We start from the raw sequence: 15,065 nt of genomic DNA on the forward strand, positions 1-15,065 counted from the left end.
CCACTGTCAAGAAAGCATCTTCCTCCTCCTGAAGGTGAGGAGTGGGGGAAACTCACTTTCAGAATTGAAACAGGAAATTCTATTCCCTGCAGCTAGGATATATTTTCTAGAAAAAAATGTAAACAATGTGCAAAAGTGTGGTTTGGGGCCTATGATATGAATACTTTCTGAGTCAATTCCAAGTCCCTAAGTCTTTGTGAACTGTCGGAAATGCACAACTCATTTTAACACTGAGGAAGAATCTCTAGGCTTCACGGGTTTTGCAGATTATTAACTCATCTGTTTTCCCATCATGAAGCTGCCCCTGCCCCCACCGGCCAACAGAAAGACTCTCATTTAGAAAACACGGAGACTTTCTTTTTAACAAAATTTTTTAATTTCCTGCACTAATATTTGTACAGCTGTAAACTCAAGGAATCATTCAACACTTGTATAATCTGGGAGAACAGTTAATAAGCACCTTCAATGGTTTCCACAGTTTAAGAACTTACCATTTGAAACATTTTAGAATGTCTATTGAAATGAATAAAAGTTATTATGAAAATCATACAACATCATGTTGAACATTTGATATAGAGGGTTTAATATGGAATGATAAATATAAAAAGAAATTTATTGAGTTGTGCTACATATAAGGTCCATGTGTTCCCCAAATCTTGTGATTCTTGGGGATATAGTTGCCTCTTAAACCCAACTGTATAGAGAAAGCCACCCTCACAACCCAGGCTCCCAGGTACTGCAGGGCAGGTGAGGACAGAAGCAGGAAGTGCTGAGTGTGCTGGGCCTGTAAGAAAGTGGAATCCTTCCACAGGGAGAATTTCATGCAAACCTTCCATGTCCTCAGGATAAGCATTCTTTGGCAAAATGTTCCATTTTCTCTTTGGCACTTTTTAAGGATTTTTGTTCTTGCTGTTCCTAAGTCCTCTTCCCTCCCCTTCCTCTGGGGTTCACCTTTCCTGCTCCCCATCCATCTCTTTGGCATTATTTAAAGGGGCTAGTTACTGCTATTCTTGAATCCCCTCAACATTTCCTCTCAGATGTTCCTTTCCTGCTCTCCCTTAGTCTCTCTGTGGTGCTTTCCACTGAGTCTTCTCTCTGCCCTTGCTCTACCCTCTACCAACTCAAACTCCTTATGCTCAACTTTCAATCCAAAATTTCTATTGTTTTAGGAATTTGGGAGACGGTTGGAAAAAAAGATGAACATTAATTACTCATATGGTCAGGAAATTTTTTTTTCACAAAAAAATTGTAGAAACATAAACATGAAATGAAGCAATGGTCCCTTGAATTAGACCAATGAGAAATTAAGGGGTCTGAACTATTAATATAAACTCTCAACTAGATCTTCCTGGATTGTGTCTTTAAGTAAGAATACACACAGCAAGAGGCACAGATAGAGAGAGAAACAAAGAAGTGAGTTGGTGGTTGAGAGTATATTGGTTCTCAGGCATGGAGGACAGAGATGAGGTGCTGTGATGGGTCACCCGGAACCAGTCCCAGCCTGTGCCTCAGACAGGTCTCCATGAGGAGACAGAACACAGGTGCCAGCAGTGGCACTGAAGACTAGCACAGCATTAGTGATCAGAGACTGAGAAGCAGGTGCTTTGGGCAGAGAGAAATAATTTGGTGATCTTTGGTATAATTTAAGGCACATGAACATAATCCCCTATCCCCAAACATCTGATTCTACATCTTAAAATTCCTACCTCAGAATACCTTTCAATTTAATCCTTTGACTACCAAAGACTACTGCTGAAATGCCAATGTTTTATCCAGGAGGTGCTACTCATTATCATCTACTAAATACCTGTATGTTCTTAGGATGGTGCAATTAAAAGGCAGAGCACACACACTACAGCTGTCATCTCAGGTAGGATGAAGGGGCGAAAAAGATGTGAATAAAGAAAGGAAGTCTGTGAGGGCTTTCTCCCTCCTTTCCTTCCTCCCTCCCAACCTCACCTAGGAAGACCCTGGCTGGTGTGACAAGGAGCTGCCAGGATGGTAGGTGGCTCAGAATCAAGGCTGAGCTCGTAAGGCCACAGAACAATTGACCACTCAGGCCTGTGAAGAGTCTGCTCACCCTGGGGAAAGGACTTAGGGCACTGGATGGCACCTAATTTTGAGCTGGGCTCTATGAGCTCATCTGAGTGTTGGGGTCAGTTTGGGTGATCCTGTCCTCGTGCAGAGATTTCCCACTGCAGAAGTCCAGGGTGTATGTTCTAGGGAAGAATGAGGGGAAAGTTGTTGCTTAGGCTTGGCTAGCCTGGGCCCAGTGGTCAGTCAGCTGGAGGGCAGTTTTCAATCTGGACCAAGTAGTTTCAAGTAGGGTGCTGCTGTGAAATACTTGGATGGGGATAAGACACTCTGATCTTTATTTCCGCTCTATACAGTCAACTCCCAGAGTGTTGTCAGGGCAACGACAGGTCCTGCTCCCCGGGGTGGCCAAGCAGAGGTGGGTGCAGCCACCATTGTTCACCGAGCAGTAGTTGTGACCTGGAAAAGGCAGAAATCAGGTCTACAGCCTCCTCTTTGACCTGACTTGACAGCCATTTAAGAGAGAGACCTCTCTCTGAACCCCTTTTCAGGGGCCAAGCTCATGAGGGATCCAGGGGAAGAGGGAACACTGGGCCTAGCACTCAGCTAAAGCTGAGCTAGTTATTATTCCCTCATGATTACACCACATGGGTAAGAGCACAGATTCCTAATTTGGCAGCTATACATATTCATCACTGAAGTTATTAAATAGGCCTCATGGAGGATTCCCAACTCCAACTTAGAGCTGGAATTTTAAAGTACAAAGTGCTTGCAGTCTAGCTGGTACACCAGTCTCCACTTGGACTGGGCAGAGGAGGGAAGTGGAGGAGGAAATGGGTCAGACCAAGGCCTTGGAGGCAGCACAGCACAATCTGGGGAGCCAGGCACCTGGAGCTCCCTGTGGCTCTGCCACTGTGAGGGAGCAGGTTGATTTTAAAATGAGCATAACAACAGTGCCCACTGCACAGGGCTGCCAGGAAGACTGAATGAAGGCTGAGTTGTGCACAGGAAGTGCCCCGCCCACAGCACACACCACGCTGAGTTTGCAATTCTTCTTGTTATTATTAACTACTGCTGCTGCTGTCAGGTCAAATGGGCGAAGACTCAAAGCTGCAGAGATCCTAACATTAAGGTTCCCATTTGGAACCTGAAGGCCAAGCACCTCCAGGCCCAGCCTGAGACTCAAGACTTTGCCCGCCATGTCCATTTCTCATCTTTTGTTTGTGTCTGGCTCACCACTCAGTGATAAAGAACCCTGGAGGGTGGAACTGCAGCTCACCCATCTCGGGATCAGGCTACCAGCAGATGTGACAGCCATGATGTAGGCTATGAGGATCCCCCCAGCCCCCAGGAGCTTCAGCATGGGTGCGTTACCTTGGGGACACTGTGACAGGGCGGTGGTGATGCCATATAGCCGGGTCTGCTTGTGGGGCTGGAAGCTATCCGTCTCTCTGGAAATAGCAAGATCGACAGCGACTACGGAATTCCTACAAAGCACGGAAGGGAAGAGGTTGAAAAATGTATCTGGTGGCTTGACCTTTCCTCCACCGGGCAGCCTCTGTGCGGTTTAGGGAAAAATTGGAGTCCATAAATAGACACGGGGGCCCTAGGCATCCCTCCCTCCCCTTGGGAGTCAAGACTGCATTTCTTTGACTTCTTAAAGGCAAAAATTAGCTCACTCCTTCCTCCCACACTAAATTTTGGGAGAGACCTAGTAGCTATACACAGGCCCTTGCCAGTCACCTCCTCTAGCTAACCCTCCAACTGTAGGAAGTGGTGGTCAAGAAGAGACAAGGATATTGCAGTTTGAGGACTATAATGAGGCAGGCCTGGAGCCCCCCAGCTAAGTGATCTTGGGCCAGCTCCTGAGAAAGAACAGACACACTCAGGAAATCCAAGTTTATAGTGAGGTGCCCAGCTAGGGGCATCCAGATGATATATGCCCCCCCCCAGGTCTCCCCAGAGTCCTGATCTCCCTCCTCCACCCTCCTCTGTCACAACCAGAAGGGTGACAGTGAGAAGGCATCTCTAAAGACTCAATGATCAAGTCAAGAGGCCAGAGGGAAGGGCCTGGTCTCCCAGAGACAGGGTGGGACAGCAGGCCTGCCCAGTCCCCATGGCCACAGTGGACATACGTCTTCCAGTCTGTGTAATACAGATTCTTCCCATAGCTCGTCACAGCGAAAGGATACTGGAGCCCTTCGAGAACCCTGCGTCTGCTGGGCTGACCCGGGTTCAGGCATTCTGCCTGATGGGTGCCTGTGTGCAGCAAAAACAAGGCGGTCATTGTTCATGCAAGAAATGGGCCCTTTGTGTCACAAGACGAGACCAAGGAGGGCGAGGGCTGGAGACGCTCTGTGCTGCACGGCCAAGTCCTCAGGAACACGCACAACTTGCTCTCAACATGTGGCCGTCCCTTCCTCACACCTTGCCCCTTGGTCTGTCACCACCCCTGTGTCCAGGCACCCACACCTGGTCCTGCTGGGGAGACATGAGCCAGGGCAGAGGAACCATGCCTCAGGCACCCTAGGCTTTCCTCCTCTGAGGAGGGGGCGACATCCTCCAGCTCCTGATCAAGTCCCTGCTCACTGGGTTCAGCGTGCTGGGGGGTTGCTGCTGCTCAGCAGCTGTGTACAGCCTGCACTGAGGCCTCACACGCCGGTCAGAGGCTGCCTTATCATCTCAGAGTTTATCTCACCCCCTTGTCTCAACCAGACAGGTCAAGTCCCACTGTCTCTGCATCCCCTGTGCACCTGACAGTGTAGGGAATGGAGAAGGAACGCAACAGACTTTTACAGACAGGGACATTCCTCCCTAATCGGCAACCTGCCTACATCCCTATCCTGAGGGACACCCCACATCTGCCAAAGCAGGGCACACTGCAGGGACCCCATGGGGGTTGCTTTCCTTGTGTCTTCCTGGGCTCAACGTTGCATCTAAGCTCTTGGGGACACGAGGGAGCTATGGGCACTATGCAATGCCACTTAGAACAGGGGACAGCCAACCTCTAAAAGGACAGATAGGTTCTGTGAGCCCAGAGGCAAAATCGAGGGTGGCACTCAGGTGTTTATATAACCATTTAAAATGCAATGTTTTACAATATAAAAGCCATTCAGAGCTTCCCGTTATATAAAACCAGGCAGCGGGTCAGCTGGCCAACTCCTGCCTGAGATCAAGGATGCTCCCAGAGTCAAGCTCCCGTCACCTGCATCCACCCAGCATAGCTGGGAAGAGAACACATCAAAGGTCAGGCCATTGGGCAGGCCCAGATCATCCTGCACAAGGATCCTCCGGTTGGTGCCATCCATGTAGGAAGTTTCAATTTTGGGGCGGTCTCTGTTCCAGTCTGTCCAATAAAGGTTCCTGGCAGAGGAAAAGGAAGGGAAAGAGGAAGAGGAAATATTGAAGACATTGAGGGAAAAGTTAATAAAAAAATGCTTTTAAGGAACCTGAAGACAAGAGTGGCAGATAGGAAAACAGAACGCCTACACAGGATCTGGAGGGGCGAAGAAGCTTTTCCCTGTGCAAGGACCCTTGGACCTAGTGCTCCTGCCTCGGACTTAGTTACTCAATTATCAAATTCAGTTCCTTTTAACCTAAAGGACATATCTCAAAAGAGCTATTAACAAAACAATGCTCTGTAACTGGCATAAACACACGATGGTACCCAGCATGCTGCCGTCACACAGGAGGGCACAGCAGACCCAAGGGACTGACTAAGGCAAGCAGGTCACCCATTGTAGGCCCACAGGTATCCTGTACTCAAGTCAGGAGAACAAGGCTGAGTTAGAACCTCACATCAGGGAATAGCCAAAGGACCAGACAGAGTAGATGCACACACATATTTACACAAAGATACCCTCTCACAGAATCCGTCACAATGCCTCTTGGATTCACCAAATCCGTCTCAAAAAGCACCCGGCGCTGTGTGCCATCCAGCTTTGCAACTTCTATTCGATCCAGGTGGGAATCGGTCCAGAAGATGTTGCGGCCAAGATGGTCAATGGCAATACCTTCTGGGCTTCCCAGATCTAGAACCAAAGATGGAACTTCTGGGATTGTTTTCTTCTAAGCAGGTGAGATTAGACTTTTCTTTTTCTTTTGCAGCACTGACGATCAAACCCAGGGCCTTGGCCATGCTAGGCAAATGCTCTACCACTGAGCTCCGTCCCCAGCCTAAGATCATTTTTTGGGGGGAGGGGGTACTGGAGATTGAACTCAGGGGCAATTTATCACCTAGCTACATCCCCAGGTGATTTGCATTGTATTTTGAGATAAGGTCACGCTAAGTTTCTTGGAGCCTCGCTAAGATGCTGAGGCTGGCTTTGAACTTTCGATCCTCCTGCCTCAGCCTCCCAAGCCCCTGGGATTACAAGATCAGCCTTCTCTGATTGCTCAGTGCTGCTCCACAGTGCATCCAATCCTTGCACTTTTGAGAAACCAAATGGAATGTGAAATGCTTGTTGTTTATAAGATAAGCAACTCAAAGCAACAAATGTGAGAATGCCCCTCATTCTCTCCTTGTCCATTCCTGTGTGCTGCCCTGAGAAACAGGATGGTCACCGACTACTAAGCTATGGCCAGGCCATTAAGTAGACCACAGCCAATCACAATTCAGACTGAGTTACTGAGACCATGGAGAAGAGACACGGGACCCAGCCTGCAGAGACCAGGAAAGCATCCCTGGGGGCAAAGACACCTCTCAACGCTGGCTCCTGAAGGACCAATGGGAGTCTGTCAGGCAAAGAAGCCAGGTAAGTGTTTCCAGGTAGTGGGCAGCACACAGGCATCCAGGAAGACTGGAAAAGGCTTGACATGGACAGTGTGTCATTTTCTATGGCTGGAGACCGCAAGGCTGGGTGGGCGGTGAGCTCAGAGCTCAACTCCCAGGTAAAGGGAGGCAGGGGAAGGTCTCAAGGTGGTGACAGACAATGGATCTTCCTCATTAACTATGCGGACCAAGGCGTTCAGGGAAACTGTACTTTCATACAAGCACAAGGGGTATCAAAAAGTGCTGCCAGTGACTATGAACAACACCCACTGTCTTCCTGGACCCCAGCTGCCATTTTGTCACTGCACAGCAAAGTCTTCACAGCAAGCCTGCAGCACTTGGTCCAAAGGTCAAGTTTCCTATGGTTTTCTGACTACAAATTTTTTTGAAGTTAAAAAATGACATTGTGGGATTTATTGGCACTCTAGGTTCTCCCCCTAAATGGAGGACAGAGGGTCCCTGAGCATGGCTCGGGTGTAGGCAGGAAGGGGAAGAGGCTGCTCCCCCTGGGGTAAGAGAACCATCTAGTACCATGTTGCCTCGTCTGCGTATGAGGGATGGCCCCTCAGCCCCTCTGGATCAGCCTCACTGGGCCCAGCACGGCAGTGGGCCACAAACTCTGGAAACATCAAGCTCTGGGAAAGGAGCCCTCAGCAGAACCCACACTCCCACACCATCTCTATTACTATTCATACCCAAAGGAGAGCTCTGGATCTTCCCCACGCCCCTAGAGGCCAAAGGACAGCGAGAGGACCCTCTGGCTTCCAGAGGGAACCAGAATAATCCATTCTGTGCACAGGAGGAATGAGGGCATCGGGTGACAGATGTGGGCTGCCCACAACAGTGTCTTCACAGGCACCAGGGGAACCCCTGAGGGAGCTCCACATCCGGTACACAGCCAGGTCCTGATCTCAAACCAAGAGCCGTAAGCCTCCCTCCCCCACCCCGAAGACGCTGCTTCATGGATGGTTCTTCTAAAGGAAAGGCCTGGAGAGCCGGTCCCCTTTTGCACAGGCAAGGTCACATGTCCCCTGCTGCTATGTCAAAAGGAAATGGAAGATTACGCTTACTGAAGATATCAGGACTTCAGTGTGGGGAAAGAAAGAGACACCCTGGATTCAGACTGTACAAAATCAGGGGGGAAAGGGATAATGCCCAGGACCACCCAGACTCCCAAGGGAAGCACCCGCCTTGTCACACCAAGGAGTCCACTGGACGTTTCTTTCTCCTTTTGGTTTAATTCTATGCTTCTGCAGTTAAGTAGGCTTTTGCCTGGAATGTGCTTGAAGCTTTCTTGGATGATTATCAGCTCCAAAGGCAACAGGAAATAGCAGAAGATGACCTACTCCCCTCATCCACTGGGTTTTGAACTTGAATTGTAGATAATAGGAAGAGCTTTTCAATAGAGATAACAGGCAAAAGGGCATTTTCAAATCTCCAGCTCCTTAAGCCAGAGCAGGAACACTAGCAGACATCATTTAATAGCCCATCAGTTTCCAGAAAAGGATTTAGGGTCCAAGGGCAAAGCCAGGCAGAGTCAACTCAGACTCAGTTTAATTCCTGCTGCATGGTCTCTGGGGAAGGCCCTGAGGAAAGGAAAGCATGCCCCAGGGGCAGCTCCACAGACATAGGACCCTTCAGAACATCATCTGTGAGAGAAACTTGAACCTAGAAGTTGAAGAAGCCACACTCAGTCCCAAGGGAAAAGAAACACAACATGAAGCCTCTGTCCTGCAGAGATGAGTCTCTGAATATTTACAGAGGAGCATGAGTGTTTTCTACAACAAATAACACCAAAGGTGGTGTCTTTTGAGTAAGAATATTCTCGAGGCAACCGACGAGGAGGCATAACTTAAGCAACGGATGCTTCTTGACAGTTTTGGTTCAGAGGAATTTTTACAGATCCTGGGATTTTTGTTATAGATATGTAAAACATACTTAAACAAAATGGTCTAGATTTTTCACCTGGAGGCATTAAAATCATGCACAGCGCCCTTGGCTGACTTCAGCATCCTTAAGTCAAGGGATAGAGATGAAATGTTGAAGGTAGGCTACGCCAAGGCAGCATGCGCTTCACTACCAGTGATCAGCAAACACAGGACTGTCTAAAGAATCCAGCCTGGTTTGCTACACTTTTCTGACCTAAGCAATCCCAAGTAAGCCTCTGGGGTGTGAGGAAGAAAGAGCAGCAACCCCCCACCCCCACCCCCGCACCTGCGTTGCAGGCTGATGCAACAGCCCTTTACCTTGACCACCGTCTCGGGCATAGACTCATAGCTCAGGCTTGGAAGTGGCTGGCAACTCTCCCGACTTCATGATTTACCCACCTGTTGCCTTTGGGAAACCTTCTGAGCACACTACGTGCACCCCGAGAACCTGGCTCAGCAGCCAGACGGGGACTGGGTTACAAACAGACAGTGATTTTGGCCTTTCTAGTTCATGAAAACTGACCACATCAGCTCCAGAGAAAGGCACAGGCACTGTCCTGTTTGATTTTATTCCCCCGAGGCTGGCTAGCAATGGATTCCCCGAAGTGTCTGCCTGCCCACCTTGTCGGATGATGGTGGCTGGCTCCCCACCGTGCAGGCTGGCTCTCCCAATGGAAGGTTCGCTGATGTCCGTCCAGTAAATCATCTTGTCCACGCAGTCAAAGGCCAGTCCAATGATGACTTTCGCCTGGAAGTGAAGACCAGCGGTGAGAACGTTCACCCTAGCATCCGAGTTAATAGAAGATGGCTGGATAAAGAGGTGGGAAAAAAGACTTCTAACCTGACCTATACCACAGGCAAAATTCAGGTCCAAAACAAGAAACTCCTAGAAGAAATCATTCAACAACATCTCCACACGCTTCCAAATGAACTCACCCCTGAGGCCAAGCTTGCAGGACAGACAGGGCAGCTCCGCAGGGAACTCCCAGTCGTAGGACTGAACTTCTAAATTGTTACAGCAGATTGTAAATGTGAAAGCTATAAACCTACACTATATTTAGATCTAGGTTATAGGTTAAATTAAATAATAAGTTTGTATTATATATTATATTTATTTTCTTACATATGTAGCTATCAACTAATTAGGTAGTCTCTGAAAACAAGACAGCTCTGTGCACCTGTGTGTGGACATGACAGCAGAAGGCACCATGACCAATGGCTCTGGCCCCACCTCTGGGTCCCTCTCACCGTATCCATGCTCATCGGCTTCTCTAGCCCCCATCTTAGAAAAGAAGGAACATTTCCTGCAGTAACACACTGAGACTCCCTTTCCACACCAATTCTTACAAAAAGAAAGCGTAAAAGGATCAGAGGAAACAGCTGAGTAGTTTTTTGCACACGTGATTTGAGTTTAACAGAAATCTATTGGGCCACTCTTGTGTTTGAAGAGCCACCAGGAGCTAGACATTGGAGTAAGCCACCTCTCCTCGGAAGAGGTGAATCTGTTCAGAAGACACCTTCAAGAGGCTGAGCAAGAAGCCTGGTCTCTGATACCTGTCAGCTTCCTATCTCCACCACTGACCAGGTGATGTCTGATCCCCCAGACATCTTCAGCAAGAACCTTGCTAGGTCAGTTTAGCCAGAGTCCCCCTCACCCTGATGTTTCCTCTTAGTGATTTTCTCCTCTCTGATCCTCATGCTGCTCCTTGGCTATAAATTCCCACCTGTCCAAGCTGTGTTCAGAGTTGAGCCCAATCTCCTCCTCATGGCAAGACCTGGTTGAGTGGTCCCTACACCTATTGAGATGGTCCTGAAAAAGTCTTCTTTATCATGCTTTATTGAATATTAATACATATTTTTTTCTTAACATCATCAGTTACGATGAACTATGGTGATATTTAGCAAGACTCCATCCCAGTAAGGACACCCAGTAAATTAAATTGTCCGAAGCCTCAAAATAAGCCCTTTCCCCACAGGTTGTTTTGGTAAAGCCTAGTTCAGATCTTTTGCAAATTTAAGTATTTAAAAGCTAGGTATTTGCATAAAATTTGGCCACTGGGAGAACCAGGTGAAGGGTACACAGGACCTCTCTAAACAATCTTTTGATCTTCCTATGCTTCTATAAAAATTTTCAAATAAAAAATCAAAAACAAAACAAGGACACAAACTTGATCAAAGAGCAAGAACTTCATCTCTAGGTATTGCTCTTGAGAGGCCTGGGAAGGAGCTGGCAGCCTGAGTGATCTCAGCCCATAATGAGGTCAGGCTCTGTCTGAAGCCTGGGAACACTGAACTATGCAGGTACAGGAAACTCTGGGGTGGGTGCTTGGTTGTGGACACAGGACACAGGCCAGGCAAAGGCTCGGGAGGGAGGCTCTGAAGACGAGGATGACCTTTCACTGGGAAAATTAAGGTTATCAGCACATACTTCCCCTGTAGAGGTCAGGGCAAAGGGACAGTGACCCCTACCTCACACCACATAGAAAAATAAACCCCAAACAGATCGAAGGCCTAAACTTCAAAGCTAAAACTATAACATACTTAGAAGAAAATACAAGGGAAAAGCCTTGTGATGTTAGACCCGGCAAATTTGTTGAATATGACACCAAAAGCACAGACAACAGAAGAAAAACTAGATTAATTAGACAAAATCAAAATGTAAAATTCTGTGCTCTATAGGATACAATCAATAGCGTGAAAGGGCGACTCCTGGAATGGGAGAAAATATCAGCAAAACATATATTTTATAAGGGGTTAATTGCCAGAAAAAGTATATGTGTGTGTGTGTATGTGTATACACACACACGTGTGCGTGCATGTATGCACATGTGTACATATATGTATCACGTGTGTATATACATGTATACATATATACATATATAAACACACACACACACATATATATATATATAAACTCCTACAATTAACTCAATGACAAAAATCTGATTTTTAAAAATGGGCAAAGGACTTGAATGGACATTTCTCAAAAGCAGTTATATGAATGGCCGATAAGCACCTGATAATGTGCTCACCACCACTAATCGTTAAATCAACCATAATATGATGGTGCTTGCACTCAACAGGATAGCAATTATCACAGGAAAGACAAGCAGGAAATAGCAAGTATTGGTAAGGACGTGGATAATCTCAAACTCTGTGCTCTGCTGGTGGGGATGTGAAGTGGCACAACCACTGTGGAGCACACATGGCAGTCCCTCAAAACATCAAACGCAGGGTTAGCACGGGAGCCAGCAGTTCCACTTGTAGGTATAGAGCCAAAGACAGAAGGAGAGGCTCAAACAGGTCTTTTTTTACCTGTATTCACAGCAGCAAGATTCACCACAGCCAGAAGGAGGCAGCAACCCAAGCGTCCATCGACAGAAGAGCAGATAATGAAAATGTGGTACGTACATGGGAGGGATATTGCTCAGCCTGGACGTTCTGACACACGCTACAATGTGGATAAACTCTGAGGACAGTATGCTGAGCAAAAGGAGTCAGACACACACAAAAACAAGTACAGTGTGGTTCTACTCATGTAAGAACTTAGAGGAGTCCAGTAGTTAGGGACAAAAAGTAAAACAGTGGCTGCTAGGTCGGGCGGGGTGTGGGGATGAGGAGTTGGGCGTAGTGGGTAGAGTCCCAGTTGGGCAGATGGAGAAAGCTCTGTAGATGACAGAGGTGACAGCTGCATGACTCAGCACATCCTCTCCCCTGGGTCCTGGGAGAAATGACTTCACAGGAGTCCCACCCATTCCCACTCCCCGGGAGCATGCGCTGGAGGGGACTGAGACGGAACCCAGAGGGTCTGTCTCCATTGGGGCAACTGGAGAACACAGGGTCGTTCACAGGGTCACTCATGCATCTGTCCAGCAGATGCTTCTGCCCTGTCCTGTGGTGCAGATGCTGTTGGGAAGACAGACACCAGATACTAAATATCCAGTGTCAAGTAGCATGAAAGAGAGAAAGGGCAGTGTAGGTGGCTATCTGGACGTGGGGACAGGACAGGCCTGAGAGGGGATGTTGGGGCATAAGTTTGCATGAAGAGTGAGGCAGCAAGCTGTGCAAGGGCTAGGGGTGAGGAAACTCCAGGCAGGGAACAGCCAGTGCAAGGGCCCTGGGGTGGGGGTGGGAGCGTGTGTGGCCTGACTGAGCACTAGCCAGGGGGCCAGAGCCACTGAGTGCAGACAGTAGTAGGAAGTGGGGCAGGAGAGGAAGCCGGAGGGCAGCTCCTGCCTAATGGAAAAACCCCCAACCTACAAAATGTACTTTGAAGCTCTGAAAAGCCTCTGGGCAGAGCTTGCTCCTGCCTCAGGGCAGATGTGAGGACCTTGATTGAGAAGCCCCTGGGAGGTGAGTGACCACAGATTCAGGAGGAGCACGAAGGTCTAACCCAGCAGCAGCACAGAGACCATTCACCAACTCACAGGAAGCCCCAGGCAAGGCGTCTTTGGAAGGCTGGCTGTGTCTGACTCTGTCTCACTGTGAGCCTCTCGGCTAGCTGGGCAATGGGGGGCCCCAGTGAGGTGAGCACTCAGGCCCCATGGAGGGGATGCCTGGCTCCAGGGGCCAAGCCAGGGGTCCTGGTCTGGCTGCTCTGCTCGTTTCTCTGGGGCATGGGAGCAGGAGCTGCCACCAGGCCCAGAGGCTGGCACTCACCGGGATGTGAAGCAGCGCCTTGGCTTCTGTCTTCCTCATGGTGCTGCCCTCCAGGGGCAGGCGCTCGATCTTCCCAGTCTGGGCAAAGAGCAAGTGGGTCCCAGGGGGCAGGGGGATGACGGCTGTAGGCACCAAGGGTCTCTGGGGAACGGGGGGAGCCACTGTACTCAGACCTGGGGAACAGGACAGTCAATGAGCAAGGCTGTACACACGGGAGATGCACAGGTGCACACGTACATGCTCACAGGTGCACACACATAAACAATTCACATGCACACACATGCGCACACCTACACAGACACATGCACACACATATGAGCACACCTACACAGACACATGCATACACACAAGCACACCTACAGACACATGCACACACATGCGAGCACACCTACACAGACACATGCACACACCCACACGGGCACCCACATGCCAGGTCACGTCACCTTTCTGGCACCACAAGATGCACAGCCATACAGGGCTCATTTTCCCTCTGCAAGCTCCAAAGCAGGAGGCCTGCAGTCAACACGAGGGTGTTGGTGACGATGAGGCAGCACATGAGTTGGGCATTCCAGGTGCAGGGGGAAGTGGCTAGCCTCCTTCTGACAGAAAGGACTGGGCTATTCCTCTGTCACTGGACACCGGCTGCAGTGGTGAGGCACAGCAGCCGGAAATCCCTGCTGAAGGGAGTTGCCTTCCCCTGGGTGCTGCTGAGTCCTTTACTGCCCATCAGAAGCCCCTTCCTATGGCATGGGACAGGGCACCCCAAGACCAGCACCCAGGGGCTCAGCCTGGCCACAGAGGCCGTCCTCTCCCTATGCTGCTCACTCCTGGCCCTGCTCAAAGCTATGGTTTATGAGGTGCTGCTTTGAGAGGCCTCCCCATCAGCCCACCGTGCACACCAGGACCCCTGTGGGCTCTCCTCCCGGCCCTGTTCCTGTCTGGTCCCTGCCCTTGGGTTCCGGGGGTGGCACCGTGACTTTCCTTGGCATCCCCCCACACTGCCACCCACTCTGTGTTGGCTGAGTGAAACGTGGAGTTGTGACAATCGCTTTGCTGTTTCTTAGCAGCTGTGGAGAAACATCTGGTGGGGGATCAATCTAGGATCACTAGCTACACTGAGTGTGGAGATCCAAAATTCGTTATCTTGGCTTTTGGTGACTTGTGACAGTGACCAATTTCCACATTTATGGCAGAGGCAGACCCTTAGAGCTGGGAAATGTCCTTGCTCATCCCTCAAGCTAAGGCCGAGGTCTGAGTCTGGGGCAGGAGTCTGCCCAGGGCCCCACAGCCCTGCTGGGCCTCAGGCCCCCTGGAGCCTTTTGTGGTGAGGAGGGTTCGGAGCCAGCTTGCACCACCTGTGGGGCTGCCTGCCCCATGGGCTGAAGGGTGGCCTGAAGGGTGGCCTGGGCACCTCAAGGCCCTCAGGCACAACTGTGAAGGAGGGAACAAGCCCCACCACCAGGGGCAGTTCCTGCCTTCCCTGCCATCCCCTTGCCCAGATAGCCCAAGGCCAGGCCTCCCACACACCCTCTCTGCCACCACCTCAGGACCCATGCCACAGGCCCCGCTGGACATTCAGAGAAGGAAGAGAAGTGGTAGGAGGATGGGGAGAGGCCAGGGCGGGTGACAGCAGCCCCACAGGCACTCCTTCTGGTCGCTAGCTGGGCAACCCT

General features: G+C 49.7%; 1 protein-coding gene across 1 annotated transcript in view; it reads right to left on the reverse strand.

The window, feature by feature from the left end:
- Positions 1-559: 559 nt before the first annotated feature.
- Nid1 (nidogen 1) overlaps positions 560-15,065 on the reverse strand; it is a 56,661-nt gene continuing 42,155 nt past the window's right edge. Inside the window, exons 13-19 of the mRNA XM_015504343.2 lie at positions 13,393-13,565; positions 9,355-9,481; positions 5,894-6,065; positions 5,240-5,397; positions 4,170-4,293; positions 3,409-3,521; positions 560-2,493 (exon numbers count right to left, since the gene is read on the reverse strand). Of these exons, the coding sequence (XP_015359829.2) occupies positions 2,372-2,493; positions 3,409-3,521; positions 4,170-4,293; positions 5,240-5,397; positions 5,894-6,065; positions 9,355-9,481; positions 13,393-13,565 (989 nt within the window). The 3' untranslated portion in view covers positions 560-2,371. The remainder of the gene's footprint in view (positions 2,494-3,408; positions 3,522-4,169; positions 4,294-5,239; positions 5,398-5,893; positions 6,066-9,354; positions 9,482-13,392; positions 13,566-15,065) is intronic.

Source organism: Marmota marmota, unplaced genomic scaffold, assembly GCF_001458135.2.
Source record: "Marmota marmota marmota unplaced genomic scaffold, marMar, whole genome shotgun sequence".
Classification (NCBI taxonomy): domain Eukaryota; kingdom Metazoa; phylum Chordata; class Mammalia; order Rodentia; family Sciuridae; genus Marmota; species Marmota marmota.